Below are 19411 nucleotides of genomic sequence, written 5' to 3' on the forward strand. Positions count from 1 at the left end.
TGGTGGTTTAGACATTAATGGCTGTATATTGAGTTATTTTGAGGGAAGAATAAATTTACATTGTTATATAAGCTGCACAAAGACTACTTTTCATTGTGTCAAAGTGTCATTTTGTCAGTGTTGTCCCATGAAAAGATATACTTAAATATCTGCAGAAATGTGAGGGGTGTACTCACTTTTGTGATACACTGTATATATATATATTATTTGAGCAGTATCTGTTTAGGAGATCAATTGTAGCTTAAATAGTTTGGCGTATGACTATTATTTAATACTGAGAGACTGTTGAAGTGGATCGAAAAGGAGAATTTAAGGTTGCCACCTTTGTTTTTTCCCCCCATAACAAAGGAAATGTGATATGCATGACCTAACCGTGCAATTCAACTTCAACCACAAGCACTTAATAGGACAATAGGTCATAAAACATTTAATGTATATTCCATCCTCTGTGCTAACGTTTTGTTTTATAAACCATGAAAGTTGAAACGTCTTTGAGTAAACTGGAGAAGTAAGTACAGAAATGAAGTAGAGCGCTTTAAATCATAACAAAATGAAATATTAGTGCTATTAATCCAGTCAAGCAACTGTTAATGTATCTTGCCATCTGAATTCTACAGGGATGAATACAAACAAGGCAATTTCTTGTGAACAAAAAACACCTTAGGGATCTGCTAAAAATCTGCAGCATACTGGTTGATGAATACAGATGCAGCAATATTTTCAAACAGTACAGATGCTATTCCATTAATCTACGGGAACCACCTGAAGACCTACAAACACAGTTGTGTCTCTCCTAGCAGGAGGCCAGCCCCCAGGCCACAGGGGAACTTTCAGCATGATTGATTTGACAGTGTTTTTCTCCTTACTATTTCATGGTGTGCTGGAGAATACTAAGGCACTTCTATGGCACTGCAGTATTGAATCAGCAAGTTTTCGGTGGCCAGAGGGCTTCCTAATGTGTGTTACTTGTTCTCTAGAGATGATGGCCTTTCTGGGCTTCCTGACACTGCACTTTTCAAGGCCAGCAAGTAGATCTCGGGCATGTTGCTGACCTCTCCTGCCCAATGTCAAGAAGAAAAACTGCTCTGAATCAACTCCCTTTCCATCTGGGTTTATATTGGAAACTGTTCAAGCTATAAGGTTGTTGTGTCACAGTACGCCTTTTTTTAAGTCTGTTACTGTATAGTTTATACTGCAAGTGTGCAATACAAGCCAATGTGTCCATAAATCCACTGTCAAGCTCAAACGGAGCCCCTCATCTATTATTAGAGCAGCACTTATCATGCAGTCACATAAGGACACGGCCTGGGCAGGGGACTTTGTGGTCATTATTTGAAAAGATGATGCCTGACTGCACTGGTGTTAACTCTGGCACTCTGGTAGCTGGTGGTAAATTAGGCAGCTCAAAGACAATGTCTTGTCAATGTACATTTTTAGTTATTCCAAAAACTCTATAAATCAGAAAACAAAAAAGAGAGCCTTGAAAGAGCTGGAAGGTGTCATGCAAATGTGGCATTTACTTGTGTAACACAAGAGGCTCCATTGTATTGCATAAATGCTGATCTATTTGTTTCACAAGTCTCTTCAAAGGCAAAGCTCCTTCAAAACAAGGCAAAACAAAGAAGCCACAGAGCATTCTGAGCTCTGCCCACAGGTGATAATCACCCCAGTGTGAACTGTTTTGGCAGAGAATGGGTCAGGGAATAGGGGTTATTAGGAAACCAGAAAGATGCGGGGGAGGAATGGTGGTAAGACTTGAAATCATGACTTTGATCAACAATTACATTATTTTTGAAAAAACATCTTTCACAACAGAATGATCCAAACAGGCAGGGAAGGAGCTGACACACTGGCAATATTGTATCCCCGGTGATTCAGAGAGTAACCAGGCAGGTATTAGATAGCACCAAGTGCGGCAGGGTTGAGGTTAGTATGTGGGTGGAACAGTGGCTTGCGGTTAGTAGTGATTCATTTGGACACATCAGTGCACCCCATCAGAACCCCCAAGGACAGGAAATGGACCAGGCTCAAGCAGATCCCTGGGGCTGAAGTGTGATCCATCAACAGCTCCATCATGCACCCCCTGCACTCAAACTCACACAGCAAAACAGCTCACAGCCTACTGCGAGCCTTTCACATCTGGGCTTATCTCGCTGAGAAAACACCCCTGTCTGCCACGCAAATCCCGCTGCTCACAACATACACATGAACACACACACAAGGATGATTGCCTGATTAGAACTTAGGACCACCAGCTGGTCTTTCTGCCCGAGAGTGAACAAAAAGAAACCAAAAGAGCAGATTTAATGCCCAGTTAGGACTTATAAAGAAATTTCTCTATAGTATAGGTTTGGAGAAGCAACATCATGTAAAACATCTTTAAGTCTATGTTAATCTTTTTAGTTTTTATAAGACAGATCAGACATTCACAAGCACATGTTCACTTTATTGAAACAACTTACTGCATTTTAGTGGGTGTGCTCCAGCCTGTGTTCTCCACCGTCTTTGCTCCTCTTCCTAGCCAACTGGAAGTATCGTGGAGCATCAGTCCTAGCTTGCCTACCATGGTTTACCGTGCCAGTATATCCTCTTCCAACTTTAGTCGCCGCCAAGTTATTGAAGTAAATGTTTGTCCTCAGCTTTGGATCTCACTCATGCTGCACTTCTGTCACTCTCAATCCACGTGGTGCAGCTGCATGTCAGGCTTTGTCTCTGCACCAGGGCCGGAGCCACTCAAAGTTAATCTGTTTTGCCAATTCGTCCCTGACGGGGATTAGGGCAATCATTTAAAAAGCATCCAGACACAAAAACATTTGTTTGAATTCCCGTCTCCAGTCTGTCTTCACCTATGATCCATGCACGCTCTCTACCCCTATACTTTCCGTCATTCCGTCTCTCATACTCGCATTCTCTGCTCTCACATCCACTTACACTCCCTCTCCACGTCTCTCGCGGTTTATCTGTCTCGCTCTAAATCCTCTTCACTGACATGTAGCCTATGGAGCCAATGTTATCAGTTTGGCCCGGGATCTGTTTGCATGTGTGCGGGCATGTGAGCTAAGTGAGAGTGAACTCTGAACTCCCTCCTTCCAAGCTCCACTCCTCCAAAACCATCCCCCATCGCACTCGCCTTCCATCCCAGCCCCGGTTTAACCAGGAGAAGACCACTGCCCCCAATTTGCATTAACACAGGCAATGTGAATAAGTGAGGGAACAGTATCCAACCGTTTACAGTCCCTGGCTGCATTATCTATGCCATTATCTATGCCATTCTGTAGCAGGAATAGGAAGCTAATCAGCCTAACAATGTGATTAAACAGATGCATTTATTTACCTAATTGATTTTAAATGGGGCCACCCAGGGGGCATTTTTAAATTAGGGGCAATACTAGTTATCCATGGGTAACCAGACTAATTTAGGAAGCTGGATCATAATCATTAAGCAATTGTTAAATATCTGCTGAGAAATGCTCAGACAAGCAACAATAAAAGCATCATTAAACATTTTCTGCCCCTAAGAATGCTATATAAAAAACAACAGAGTACAGAACAAGCCGTTATACACAGATAAAGAACTAAGTTAAGCACAGTTTTGTAATTCCCTAAATTAAGTCTTGTTTACACCTGCTTGTTTCATCCTGATAGTGTACCCACATGCTTTTACACTAGTAACCTGGGCCAATGTGTCTGTATCGAGTTGAGGAATTTCTTTACACTGATAAATCATTCTTGAGAAGTGACTTCTACCAGCATTATCCAAACACAGCAAAATATGTAATTCATTTTAATAACTTGTTTCTTACACAGCAATTTCCAACATTAGAAATGCTTTTCCCTCTGTAAATGAATTCTAAAACATTTACCTTTAACTAAACAGCCCTAAAATAAGTACATGATAACTTAATAGTCTAAATATACAGACGGGTACGTCTCTGATTATTTTGCTTTAAACTACTTAACAGCACATGAATGAGTGATTCCTTTCGGCTGCTTGAGTTAGGGTTCGATACAGCAAATCCTTCAACCACATATTTGATTTGGCACCGGATGCCCCTCCTCAATCGTGCTTTTTACATAGGTTTGGGACCAGCACTAAGGCTGCACTGATATGTGCCCCATCCATGGCTAGGTTTACATAATGCCATGCTTCCTCTTTATTTGAATCCCAGCCTGGGATTCAAACACCCGTAACTCAGGGAACTCAGGTACTCAGCTTGGCTCTTTCCATTATACCACACCAGCTCAAAAACAACACATATTTATAATTTTAACATATTGGTTTATAATACAAAATGTTTATAATGTATGGCAAAAAACTGTAATTGTCTATTATTTGTATTTAACTAAGTTTCTATGTCTAAAAGATGGACTACATGTTATGGTTCCTTATCCTGGAAACTCACTAGTACTATATAACATACTGGCATTGTAGAACCTATGTAGTGCTAGATCATTTTTTAATTGATTAAATAAATGTGCACTAGCCATGCCCCTCATTAGCATTAACAAGATATTTTCCTATCAGAATGTCCATAATTTCTAATCTAATGCCAAGACCAAACAAAGCCATCGCTGTCGCAAGCAAGTTATGCAAAACTTATTAAAAGTTTGTTTAGGGGGGATGGGGGAATGGGTCCTTACTTTGATTAGCAAAGGTCGCAACCGTAGTTATGTGGATGGTTTGTATAAGTCAACTTCACACTCATATATAGCATAAAAATGTCATTAGATCAGATTGTAAAATTTGATGAAGTATGTTAGGCCAGAATAAACCATAACACTAATACTTTCAAGTATCAGATTATAACATTCCTAGCATTTTATCTCCCTTTTTATGTGACTAATCCCTATATGGATAGAACCCTAATAGGATTAGAATGCAGAAAGTTTAATAGGGTTATTTTAAAATGGCTTATTCTGGTTAGGATAGTGATTGGTCCAGCGCCACCCAAGGACACTGGGTGCAAGGCACACATCCTTGATAGAATGGCAATCCATCGCTGGGAGACCAATGTACCCTCTGCATATTTTTGGAAGGTGGGAGGAGCCCGAAGTATCTGGATGGAATTCCACACAGACATTATGCAATACACAGAGAATATGCAAAAGTCATTAGACAGTGAACAAAAACAAAACCTGAACCCAGGACCTCAGGAACAATGTTGCTGTTTGGCTAAAATATGCATACAAACTATGTGCATATGGGGTAAGATGAAACACCTGATGAGATGATGCAGGTATGTTCCTAAATATCAGTTTAGTTTAAATTAAGAGTAACTTTTTATCTGAAGTCTTTTTCTCGTGCTGCATTTATGCTTGTCACCTTACTTTTGCAAGTACTTGCCAAAAACACTTTGTTTCTATGGTTACTCCCTGAGGCCTAGGCCACAAAGCACTTAGTTAGCTACAAAGGCTAGGCTGCGTCTGGGGCCAGTCTGGATTGTTATGGGGTAATTATGGTGGAATTTCACTGCTCCAATCATAGTCATTACTACCCTGGCTCACCTGGACAAGCAGCTGGGCGAGAATACAAGCTCGTCCCGGTGCGCTCTGTTTATAGCAACTACAGATCTGCATGCTTCCAAATAGCTGCGCTAGTACACACACGCATGCCTAAAAACTAAGAATACCACAGCATGCATGGATACACCACCGCAATATTTAGTAACCAGTTTTTACACCAAGTGCACTACTTTTTTTTTTCTTCCAGTGATCAGGCACATGTTCACAGACTCCACTTGCACGTTTGTTCCAGACCTGAGACTGATTTGACCTAGAGTCTGCTTTGTTTGAGCATTTGTGAAAGCAGGCAGGAGATCTAGAGGTTGCTTTGGGTGAATTTGGGTGCAAACCATACCACGTGTTAAAATGATTTGCAATGGAGGTCTGCATCGATTAATGTGATTGGTCAAACAGTCATACTATTGCCAGCCAATGAAATGAAAAGTTCATTTGGGTCCGGTTTCCCCTAAATCACTGGTACCCCTTTTCCACCAAAAAAACCGTGGTTCTTGAACCGGTTCTGTTCAGGTTTCTCTGAACCTTGGTGTTCTGTAGAGAACCGATGCGCGTTTCCACCAGTTTTTGAGAACCAAGCAGCGTCATCATCGGTGGGTGTTACTTACTAAGAGTTAAGAGAAGTAGTAACATGGCGGAGTGTGTGGATTATGTGCGAGCATTTGTGCTGCTGTTACAGATGTTTGTTTTTATGTAAAAAGCAGCAATCTAACTATCGGTGATAAGAAGACGTGACTTGTTTGTCTCAGTTGTTGTTTTCTTTAGTTTATTGACATGAGAGGAGTTTTGCGCTTCGGTTTCACCGAAGTTAAAGTTCCACAACATGAACATTAATCTGTGTGAAATAAACATCAAATCCACTCTAAAATACCACATGTATTTGTGTTTAGCTGGATTTACTTCACATGTGTTTATGCAGCTCGGGGAGTTGAAAAAGCTTCACGCTTTATTTTTCACGTTAAGCGTTTTCCGTTCTGTCCGGGTCACTTTTATCTCGTAATATCACACAATTCACCTTTTTAAAGGCGCTTTGAAAATATCAGCGGCAAACTGGTTCAAAATGTAATCAGGTGAAGTTTAAAATGTAAAAATGCAGCATTAAGCTCCATATGAGACCCCAGCGGACGGCATTGTTGCTAACGCGCTATGCTGTACAACATGACACGCCCACTGACGGACGTCACGGTTCGGGCTGAAAAACCAAGTATTCTGTGGTGCCAGATTGGCCCGCTAGTTCGCTGTCTGGAACCTCTTTTTTCCGGTGCAAACACCGGTTCAAAATCAAGATCGGGAACCGGAACGGGCTCCGTGCCGCGTCGGTGGAAAAGGGGTACCTGTGCTGCAGTAACACTCCCCAAATAGAAACACCAATCCATCTCAGGGTGTTCCACCCCCCAGACATAGCCAATCATGTCTGTATGCAGAAGCCTGACCAGTGGATAGCACCAAACCATACATCAGAATAAGATTGAATAGAATGCCTTTATTTGTCATATATACAAATACAGGTGTGCAGTACAACAAAATTTATTCGCATATCCCAACTTGTTTGAAAGCTGTGGTCAGAGTGCAGGGTCAGCCAGCCAATGCATGGCACCACTGGAGTAGACAGGGTTAAGGGCCTTGCTCAACGGCCCAACAGTCGCTGCATGGCAGAGCTGGGATTTACCAATAGTAGGCTAGCGTAATGTACCACTGTGCTACCCAGACGCCCACAAAAAAAGAGTTATTCCTTTTATTTCAACCCCAGAAGGACATTAGTACTGCAAGCTGTTGTCTTAAAGGAATGTGTCGGTGTAAAAACATGGTTCCACCTAACAAGCCCAAAATTAATAGAGGACCAAACTGAGTCTTTAAACTGAATGTGAAAACAACTTAAGGGTGTCAGCATACCATAATTTGATTGTAATATACCAATGTCAAGTGTAGTATTACAGTGGTAAAAGAACATTAAAACACATGTCCCTTGTCTAACCACTGTCATGCTGTGTTAAATTTTAAGATAAAACAGATTATACGAATTTGTATTTGTTTGTGTGTACGATTTTTACTTGTAGGATGTAGATGTGCTAGCGACAAGTTCCTCTACTGCATTGCCTAATGTTATTGACATGTATTGAACTTTCCTTTGATTTTGTGCAATATTCACATTCACACACACACACACACACACACCTACACACCTTTACTCCTACAGGCAAAAACATTATTTAAGCAGACTGCTTTTCTCCATTCATCCACTGCTCACTCTAGTCCACATTCACGCTGTCTCTGTTCTTTAAGTCTACACCCATCTTCCTCTCATCTATTGCAAAACCAATGAAGCATGGACCAATCTTGAACAGCATCATATTCTTTCAATCAGTTCCCGTCCTGGTTCTCATCTCCTCTAGGAGCCGAGTGTTTCTTTTCATGGTTTGGTTCACAGAGCTGCATCTGCACTGTAAAAGAGCGTCGCAGGCGTCTTGAGCTGTGCTAGCACGTCTGTCTGTTTTCATTACGGAGACCGCAGAGAATGTCAATACACTAATAATATGCTTCGTCACACAGGAGCATACCATGAGATTGAGAACTTAAAGGAATAGATAAAAACTATCTATCATTCAGCACTGTCTTCCTTTATCTACTCATACTCCAGCAGTGACATCCTGTGCCTCGTCTGATTCTTTAACCTATATATAGTCAAAATCTGTAATAAGAATGATTCACCACAGCTCAGGTTTTCTCACTACTGTATTGAATGCAATCTGTTCATTAGCTCTGCAATAATGCTGAAACTTAGTAATACCGGCTAACCCACATTAGATCAGATTTCTTTACTGGACTATACAAGCAGGGATTTCAGATTTTTGGTTCTCATTTTACATTGCCATAATCTTGATGATTAATTTGACCAGACCTGTCAATAATCATTTACATATATAGTATGTAACAGTAAGTAACAGAGTGCTTAAAATAGACCATATACTTCTCAAATCACAAAAAAAGCTTGTGCACTACCACTGGGGTCGGTATGCAGTTTGGGGCACAGCCAAGATATTAAGCTGCACAGAATTTCAATACCAGCATTTCCTCTGTTGGCCATACATGGCATGGCAGAGGAACATGATTCTGTAAGTCTTGCTCATGTGCTGATCTCCATGGCTGTTACATTTTACATACACGGCCAGTTAAACATTGTCATATGCTATGTCATAAAGGGTTTTCTTTATTTTGGGTGTTTTCTGCATTTTAGAAAGGCAGTAATAGGAATAGGAAACAGTAATAATAATGAATAGTAGTAAATAGTAAACTGTAAATAGCTCAGTGTTGAAAAAAAGTTAAATTTTGAATTCTTCAGAACAGACCATAACTCTTCAGTCTTACACTTAAGAGAGTCTCATCCTTGTCTCCTACCACACCTCTCAATGAGGTGCACGATAATAGCTTTGCTTTGTTTGCCAAATGTTAGGTGATTCAACTTCATGGTATCCTATTGGCACAGTTTTTCAAATAGATGTGTCAGCCATGGTGAGATCCAGTTCTAGGAAAGGATACTTAAAATTTTATTTGAAACCTGCTGTTAACTAAATACTGTATGTATGCAAGGTGGCTGGCACTGTGTGCAGATGCTAAGAAATAAACAAAGTGCAGTACACGTGTATGCAAAGGTGGCAGTATCAGGCTTTATGTTATATATCATCTATGTATAATCACAGTAAATTATTTAAAATTGAGAATTATTTAAAAAAAGAGAAATTACAGATAATCAGTAGTCTTAAAAGAATGTGTGCTGCATCCCAGACTGATAATTACTGCTAAATACACACTAAAACAGTTTCACTTTCATAGTAAAGACACCACTTGTAATGCACTAACTTTATGTAGCTGACTAGTAACACACATAGCCAATGAGATTTTTTCCCAGTCTGTATTACAAGGTTCTGGTTGGTGTTTTGCCCCCTAGAGGGCCATTGTTAATCCTCTAGGCACACAGAAGGAATGAATATCACTGCTGCTCTTTTCAAAGCAGTATGCACATAGAGACACGTAGTCAGTCACACCGTAAGTATGATCCCGGCCTTACTGACAATGCGTAAAAAAAATAACAGCTGTGGTATGAGCTGTGAGATCAGTCATGAGGCACAGTCCAGTCAGGAGAGGTATGATAGACATTTTTTGCCTTGAGAACAGGTTTGAAAACACTTGGCATTCTTTCAACCAGCTTTAAAAGATCATTACAGGATGAACTTTTTGAAGTTTATACATATGGTGTGCTCCTGGCTGCTTTCCTTTATTCACTCGGGTGACTTCAATTTATTATAGCCTGTTGTGTGCAAACTAAAACAGGTGACACTAAAGATGTGCCCTCCAGTCTGGCTGTGTTTGTTTATTCATTTTTGTAGTCGAAAGTACTTAAATGATTTAAGTGCTGTGATGACTAACTTGACACAATACAGTGTATCACAAAAGTGAGTACACCCCTCACATTTCTGCAGATATTTAAGTATATCTTTTCATGGGACAACACTGACAAAATGACACTTTGACACAATGAAAAGTAGTCTGTGTGCAGCTAATATAACAGTGTAAATTTATTCTTCCCTTAAAATAACTCAATATACAGCCATTAATGTCTAAACCACCGGCAACAAAAGTGAGTACACCCCTTAGTGAAAGTTCCTGAAGTGTCAATATTTTGTGTGGCCACCATTATTTCCCAGAACTGCCTTAACTCTCCTGGGCATGGAGTTTACCAGAGCTTCACAGGTTGCCACTGGAATGCTTTTCCACTCCTCTATGACGACATCACGGAGCTGGCAGATATTCGAGACTTTGCGCTCCTCCACCTTCCGCTTGAGGATGCCCCAAAGATGTTCTATTGGGTTTAGGTCTGGAGACATGCTTGGCCAGTCCATCACCTTTACCCTCAGCCTCTTCAATAAAGCAGTGGTCGTGTTAGAGGTGTGTTTGGGGTCATTATCATGCTGGAACACTGCCCTGCGACCCAGTTTCCGGAGGGAGGGGATCATGCTCTGCTTCAGTATTTCACAGTACATATTGGAGTTCATGTGTCCCTCAATGAAATGTAACTCCCCAACACCTGCTGCACTCATGCAGCCCCAGACCATCGCATTCCCACCACCATGCTTGACTGTAGGCATGACACACTTATCTTTGTACTCCTCACCTGATTGCCGCCACACATGCTTGAGACCATCTGACCCAAACAAATTAATCTTGGTCTCATCAGACCATAGGACATGGTTCCAGTAATCCATGTCCTTTGTTGACATGTCTTCAGCAAACTGTTTGCGGGCTTTCTTGTGTAGAGACTTCAGAAGAGGCTTCCTTCTGGGGTGACAGCCATGCAGACCAATTTGATGTAGTGTGCGGAGTATGGTCTGAGCACTGACAGGCTGACCCCCCACGTTTTCAATCTCTGCAGCAATGCTGACAGCACTCCTGCGCCTATCTTTCAAAGACAGCAGTTGGATGTGACGCTGAGCACGTGCACTCAGCTTCTTTGGACGACCAACGCGAGGTCTGTTCTGAGTGGACCCTGCTCTTTTAAAACGCTGGATGATCTTGGCCACTGTGCTGCAGCTCAGTTTCAGGGTGTTGGCAATCTTCTTGTAGCCTTGGCCATCTTCATGTAGCGCAACAATTCGTCTTTTAAGATCCTCAGAGAGTTCTTTGCCATGAGGTGCCATGTTGGAACTTTCAGTGACCAGTATGAGAGAGTGTGAGAGCTGTACTACTAAATTGAACACACCTGCTCCCTATGCACACCTGAGACCTAGTAACACTAACAAATCACATGACATTTTGGAGGGAAAATGACAAGCAGTGCTCAATTTGGACATTTAGGGGTGTAGTCTCTTAGGGGTGTACTCACTTTTGTTGCCGGTGGTTTAGACATTAATGGTTGTATATTGAGTTATTTTGAGGGAAGAATAAATTTACACTGTTATATAAGCTGCACACAGACTACTTTTCATTGTGTCAAAGTGTCATTTTGTCAGTGTTGTCCCATGAAAAGATATACTTAAATATCTGCAGAAATGTGAGGGGTGTACTCACTTTTGTGATACACTGTATGTAGGTCAGGAGGTCTTCATTGCTGAGAAAACTAGAATGAGTGCTTTATCATTGCTTTGTTTTCTGTCTTAGTGATAGCAAACATTTAAACTAAGGCTGTATCATGTCTGAAAAATGAGACACATGTAAAGCATGCTGGGCAGCACTGATGAGAACAGAGCAGTGAAAGAATGAGATCAAACTGGCTTCCTTGCCTGTTTTTCTCATCCATGCCACTCTAATTGCACTCTAATTAACATTTCATTCATGACAGAGGAACTGCTGATACAGCAAGCCTGCTGTGTCTTGTACAAGTTGGCATGTAGACACCACAGAGGGGAATGGATGTGATCTGAACATTCTTTCGCTCTTGTACGAGCTTCCTCTACGTTTTATTGGAAAAGTACTCTAATGAGATTCCACTTCAGAGCAGAAGGACGCTTATTTGGTTGGGGTTTGATTATGAAATGCTTTTCAAAGAGCAAGTAACCAACAACACACTTGATGAACCTGTAATTACCTGCTATAAGCTAATCATGTCTTTGTAGAAGCCCAGCCGGCCGATGGCACCACTGACTTTTGAACACGGATCTCAGTGGTGGTAGACAGCTGCTCTAACCAAGCAGCACTTGCCATTTTTATCCAATAAAACTATGATAAACACTTTATACTATTCATTTCTATTCGAGGTCATTGTATGGGAGCCTATCCTTTAAATACTCCATCCAGGACACAGCACAGTGTAGTCAATCCTCCAACTGGTTTGTTTCCTCAGGAGAGTGTAAAACGTGTTTAACTGTAAAATGACATACTTCACACAGGCAAGGAACAAACCCAGGTTGCAGGAGCTGTTCAAAACCAACTTATCAACTTACAATCTATTCATGTATTCATTTAAATGTTATCTTGATAACACTGACCACAAGTTGAAAAACCATGTTGGCAGGACATCAGTCCACTGTACAATAACTTATTTATTTAAAATTCTACTTAAGGTCAATGAATGTAGCCAATCTACCCACCTGCATTTTTCTCGATGGTAGGGGGAAATCGCTTGACCAGAAGGAAAGCCACTTAGAACATGAATATGTACAATTCTACACATACAGCAGCCAAAGTTGGGAGAGTAAACCCAGGTCCCTAAAGATGTCACTAACTATACATACATATGCTTGAGAAGATTTATTTTGTAATGGATAGTGGTAAGCAAGTCATCTTGTTTGAAGCTCTTTGTTTCCTAAACTAGCATTTGATGAATGGTTAGGTGTCGTGAGGTAATTAAAAGCGCTTCCAACAATAACACCAGAAAATCTTGGCAAGTGCTATCATCTGCAATGAAATGAAAGGTGGCAACCATTGTCCTTTTTATTCCTCCTCCCTTGAACATGTGAATAAAAGGGGAAATAACATATCTATTTTCCCTCCTAGTGACAAACCGGCACCTCCCTGCCTATCCGCTTAACTGAGAACGAATCCAAAGAAAACACAGATGCGATTATCAATCAGGTGGCAAAAATTAACCCTATCTACTAGTGAAATGCTTTTTCTCTGTTGTCTGACTGCCCTGGAAGTGCTTTTGCAGAAAGCGACTACGTAATGACTTTTACTGCTGCTCTGTCATTTCTCTACATGCCGGGAAAGGCCACTTAATCAAACTGCCCATGTCTCTAGACTTGGAAAGGAAGGTGCGACAAATCCATTTAAAAAGCCATAATACAATCCTCCTGCTATGTCCGCATACACACAAAGACATACAGACCAGAGGCAACCTTTTACTGTAAAATTCAATTGTAGTAAATTCATGTCTTTTTAAAATGACATTGAATTCAATGTGATTTTTATAAAACAGAGATATATACAGTGGGCCCAAAAAGTATTTAGTCAGCCACTGATTGTGCAAGTTCTCCTACTTAGAAAGATGAGAGAGGTCTGTAATTTTCATCATAGGTACATTTCAACTATGAAATCACATTGTAGGATTTTTAAAGAATTTATTTGTAAATTATGGTGGAAAATAAGTATTTGGTCATTCTTCCCTTAACACGGATCAGTCGTCCTGTCCCCTTTGCAGAAAAACAGCCCCAAAGCATGATGTTTCCACCCCCATGCTTCACAGTAGGTATGGTGTTCTTGGGATGCAACTCAGCATTCTTCTTCCTCCAAACACGACGAGTTGAGTTTTTACCAAAAAGTTCCATTTTGGTTTCATCTGACCACATGATATTCTCCCAATCCTCTTCTGGATCATCCATATGCTCTCTGGCAAACTTCAGAATGGCCTGGACATGTACTGGCTTAAGCAGGGGGACACGCCTGGCACTGCAGGATTTGAGTCCCTCTCGGCGTAGTGTGTTACTGATGGTAGCCTTTGTTACTTTGGTCCCAGCTCTCTGCAGGTCATTCATCAGGTCCCTCCGTGTAGTTCTGGGATTTTTGCTCACCGTTCTCATGATCATTTTGACCCCACGGGATGAGATCTTGACCCCAAGGGAGATTATCAATGGTCTTGTATGTCTTCCATTTTCTTACAATTGTTCCCACAGTTGATTTATTCACACCAACCTGCTTGCCTATTGTAGATTCACTCTTCCCAGCCTGGTGCAGGTCTACAATTTTCTTCCTGGTGTCCTTCGACAGCTCTTTGGTCTTGGCCATGGTTGAGTTTGGAGTCTGACTGTTCAAGGCTGTGGACAGGTGTCTTTTATACAGATAACGAGGTCAAACAGGTGCCATTAATACAGGTAACGAGTGGAGGACAGAAAAGCTTCTTAAAGAAGAAGTTACAGGTCTGTGAGAGCCAGAAATCTTGCTTGTTTGTGGGTGACCAAATACTTATTTTCCACCATAATTTACAAATAAATGTTTTAAAAATCCTACAATGTGATTTCCTGGATTTTTTTTCCTCATTTTGTCTCTCATAGTTGAAGTGTACCTATGATGAAAATTACAGACCTCTCTCATCTTTCTAAGTAGGAGAACTTGCACAATCAGTGGCTGACTAGATACTTTTTGGCCCCACTGTAGATAAAATTTGATGAAACAATAATTCATTCTTCTGCAATAATTTAAATACATCATGGACAGGATGGCATTCACTCAATGACTTAGATTTAAAAGCACTTGAGAGCAGCAAATTAATCATCTGCATGTTTTCTTGCAGGTGGTAGAAAAATTGACTTTAATTATTGAGTTAAAAAAATAATAGCCGCTCAGGTGGCTCAGCGGTAAAACACGCTAGAACGGCAGAGCTGACATTTCGAACTCGTTGGTGCAAAACTCAGCTCTGCCATCCGGCTGGGCTAGGCGGCTACATGAACAATGATTGGCTGTTGTTCATACAGGGTGGGAAGCCGGAAAGAGACCGCATAACTGATGCAATTATGACCTCTGCTGGCTGATTGATGGCGTCTGCACAAAGTCGAGAAATAATGCGTTGATCAAGGTGTGTCTCTCCGTACACAAAGCTGATCCACATATGAACTCGCCTCGTGCAGGTGAAAAGATGCAGTCGGCTACTGCACACAGGGCATGCATCAGTCTCGCTCTCCTCTATCAGAGGTAGAGATCAGCATCAATGGTGAGGAAGCGTAATGCAATTACATTATATTATTATAATTAATGCAAATAGCGTAATTGGATATGACTAGATTTGGAGGAAGAATGCAAAAATAAAATGTCTATACAGAAATAATGACCGTCAGAACATATAGTTCATGCAGACTATACAATTTGTTCAAAATAATATCACTACCGGTAATTATTTTACACACTATTTAGTAAACAGTGTGAAATTTAAAACAAATCAGCTTGTATGTAGCAGCAGCACCTCACCCCTGCACGCATCGCTGGGAATCTAAACACTAGATTCCAGTAGAAGTGGGCTGCTGCAATTTACAGCTTCACCGCCTGGGCGCCAAGTGTAACATGCAATCCTGATTTTCATATCCTATCTTTTTTTCTCATGCTATGCTCGGCGCTTCCAACTAGCCTTCAGAAAGCTCAGTGTACATGACCAATCACTGATCATTACAAACATACTGAAAAATATCATAATGTCATAATGACTAATTAGCAGTCGGGTTAATTAAATAGTCATAAAATGTCATCTTAATCTTACCTAATGAAGAAGGAGGCTGCAGCTGAGCTGGGCTGGCTGGAGGACAGGGTTACTGTTGGACCAAGCTGAACTGGACTTCTCTGTCTGGATGGGCTGATGGAGATGGTAGAGGCAGCTGTGTCTGAGAGTACAGAAGGCTCCTCAGGCTCACCCACGGGACCGTGTGTCTAGGAGGAGCGCAACAGAAAGTCAAAATATAAAAGCCTGAAAATCTCATGTTGTGGGTAAGAAACAACCATCACTACACACAGTGAAATGTAAATGACAACAAATGAACAAACCTACACGGAAAATGTTGAAATAAGGCTGATATTTCACAAGTTATAATAATAAACAAATATACTGTAGCTGAACTAATTACCAATTGTACATTTCATGTCTTTAGTGAATACATTGATTAATATTTCCCAGAATGGAAACTTGTTTCCTGCAAGAATTGTTCACATTTGTGCAAACTGTTTCAGCTCTTCGGGTCATGATCAGTACAGTCTCAGTAGGTTTAAAGTCTGGAATCTGGGCCGCTCAGGTGGCGCAGCAGTAAAGTACGCTAGCTCACCAGAGTTGGGGTTTCAAATACATTGTATTGAATCTCAGCTCTGCCTTTCCGACTAGGCTGGGCGGCTGTATGAACAACGATTGACTGTTGTTCAGAGATTAGAGGGTAAGAGAGTCGGATTATAGGTCCTCATAACTGGTGCGACTGCGGCCCCTGCTGGCTGACTGATGGTGCCTGCACAGGGCTGAGGAATAATGCTGATGGGGGTAAGGCCCTCCATGCACAGTGCCCATCAAGTGTATGAACTCGACTCGTGCAGGTGAAAAATGCACTATCTGTACTGACTGTGCGTACCGGAGGGGGCGCAAGTCAGTTGAGAGGCGTCCTCAGTCAGCGGTGAAGGGTCGAATCAGTATAGAGGACGCATTCAGGGTAATTGGACACGACTAGACTGGGGGATAAAAATTGGGGGGAATAAAGAGGGGAAAAAAAGTCTGGAATCTGACCTGGCCATTCCAAATCAGAAATGTTATTTTGTTAAACCATTCTGTATTTGATTATTAATTTTGTGTTTTGGATCACTAGATTATTGCACCATCCACTCCAATTAACCGAAAAGTCTGCTGACCTAGACCTAGAATTTCAATATACTTCAATATACAATATTCAAATAACTTTGAATTCATTGTTCCCTCAACAATTGCAAGCGTTCCTAGCACTGTACTAGATACAATATATAAATTGTTATTGTTATCTGTTGAGGCAGAATGCTTTAGTCTGTTATTGTCACTAAGATAAAGGTCAGAGCATTTTTATGAATAATTGCAAAAGATTCACAAACCTTCACTTACAACTGCATTTGCAGTTAATCACAGTGAACACAAACTCCTAGAGGAAAAGCTGCAAATATCAATTAGAAGTAAAGTAGAAATAATGAGCCTCTGAGGATCTTCTCAATAAAAGGAACTCAGGTGGAGAAGGATCAGACTAGGTCACAGAAGAAGCTGGAAGGCTAGGGAATAGGGCAAGACAGAAAGCTGCTTTACTGAACACGATCCTTCTGGCCAGAGGCAATAAAAAGGCTCTGGGCTTGCTTGCCTCTGATGAAAAAGGCTCTGAAAGCATGGCCAGAATGTCAAGAGGGAAAGCTGGATGAAGTTGAAGGAACACATGAAACTCCCTGTGTGCTTTGGATTACCCACTGGCAAGCCATTCTCTGAGTAAAAGGAACACCAGGATATTTTCTTCATTTATTTTCACTGAATGTCTGAATGTATTTCATACAGAATCACATAACTGTTTTTATCTTCTTCCCATGTCTTTTTCCTTCCCTGTATGCAAACAAATATGTGAAGGAAAAGATCTAAGATTTTGTTCTTTAATGTTTCAAATTATTTTAGTAGTCTCCTCCCCCCTTTTCCCCCCCAATTTTTATCCCCCAGTCTAGTCATGTCCAATTACCCTGAATGCGTCCTCTATACTGATTCGACCCTTCACCGCTGACTGAGGACGCCTTTCAACTGACAAACGCCCCCCCGGTACGCACAGTCAGTACAGATAGTGCATTTTTTACCTGCACGAATCGAGTTCATATACTTGACGGGCACTGTGCACGGAGGGCCACACCCCCATCAGCATTATTCCTCAGCCCTGTGCAGGCACCATCAGTCAGCCAGCAGGGGCCGCAGTCGCACCAGTTATGAGGACCTATGATCCGACTTTCTTACCCCTAACCCTGAACAACAGCCAATCGTTGTTCATACTGCCACCCAGCCTAATCAGAAAGGCAGAGCTGAGATTCGATATGATGTATTCGAAACCCCAACTCTGGTGAGCTAGCGTACTTTACCGCTGCGCCACCTGAGCAGTAGTTATTTAAATTGGAATATGATTCACTTGACTCAAGTCAATAGGTTGGGCAATATTATTAAATAATACAGTACCAATGTTAACAAAAAACAATTTATTGCTACAGTAACAAGTAGCTGTTTAGACATTAAATCTAGTATCTATTATTGTACAAACTGTGTTATCACAAAAAAACAGCTTTTAACCACCCTGATTTAACAATGAGAATCATTTATTTAATAATTTGGGTTCATTAAATGAGTTTTACTAACAGTTCAAAAGCTGTATTCTCAATGTTGTTACTTTATCTTTTTTAGATTCACATCTTTCAAATATATCGTCGCTACAGCAGAAAGCACGTATCTCCACTTTTAGCGGTTTTCACTTTTTTACACATGTTGATTGTGGGTATAAATCTCTCTGTCCATAGCAGCTAATATCAAAATGACCAATGAAAAGATGAAAAATCACCCAATTCCTTTAACGAGTATCTCCATTGGCTGCTAGATTAAATTTGCTGATTTTCACCAGGTATAGTCTAGTATAGTAATATTAGACTCTGCTCGTGCTAAAACATGCATTCATACTGGCAGTATTTAAAAGAACACACAACAGGCTGTGCAGAAAGTTGGACATGCTCTTTGGAATTCACCAAAAGATATCCGCGTATGTCCCTGTTCGCTGTCTACAATACACGCAAGTCCATTTTACATATGAAACTGACGGACTGACGACCTGATAAAGATATATTTTTATTTCTGTGCTGAATTGTATCTAAATTGCGCTATCTGTGGTTTGTTTGCATCATTACTGTCAGGGGCAAAAGTTTTTTCCTTTTCCTAAAAAGTTGGGTTTTTGGAGATACATGTTTTTCATCGGAAGCGACGTTATATTTCTGTCCAGGTTCAGTGTCCAGATTTGATGACACATTAGCCCTGTCCCACTTGGACCATTCAGAAACCTGACTATAACTGAAAATATCCAAGGACTAAGAGTTTACTAATGAATTTTAAATGTATTCTAAATATGTACCCCTGTCCTTTGTGCTGTATATAAATACAGTTTAGTACTGTTATCTGATAGTAATATAAATATTACTAAACACATGGATGCTGTATTCAGTCTGCAGCCATCAGTACTTTATAGTAGTCAGTCCAAACCTATGCAAAGTGTTTACGCTACAGAGGGCTTAGACCACCTATGAACAAAGTTTAATTAAAAAGCAACTCAAATATACACTTTACCCAGTTTAGCAAGCCCAAATATGTTCAAACACCTAGCATTCTTTTGCACACTAGATTCATTTCATAGAATTTGTCAGTATAGTCTATGTATACAGTCAAACTATCTGTGCACTTTATATTTGGAATGAC

General features: G+C 40.8%; 1 protein-coding gene across 1 annotated transcript in view; it reads right to left on the minus strand.

Moving 5' to 3' along the window:
* The window catches only part of kif26ab (kinesin family member 26Ab), a 104518-nt gene that overhangs the window by 37694 nt on the left and 47413 nt on the right, over positions 1 to 19411 (minus strand). The window contains exon 4 of the mRNA XM_063007029.1: positions 15695 to 15861. Within this exon, the coding sequence (XP_062863099.1) occupies positions 15695 to 15861 (167 nt within the window). The remainder of the gene's footprint in view (positions 1 to 15694; positions 15862 to 19411) is intronic.

Source organism: Trichomycterus rosablanca, chromosome 13 (assembly GCF_030014385.1).
Source record: "Trichomycterus rosablanca isolate fTriRos1 chromosome 13, fTriRos1.hap1, whole genome shotgun sequence".
Taxonomy (NCBI): domain Eukaryota; kingdom Metazoa; phylum Chordata; class Actinopteri; order Siluriformes; family Trichomycteridae; genus Trichomycterus; species Trichomycterus rosablanca.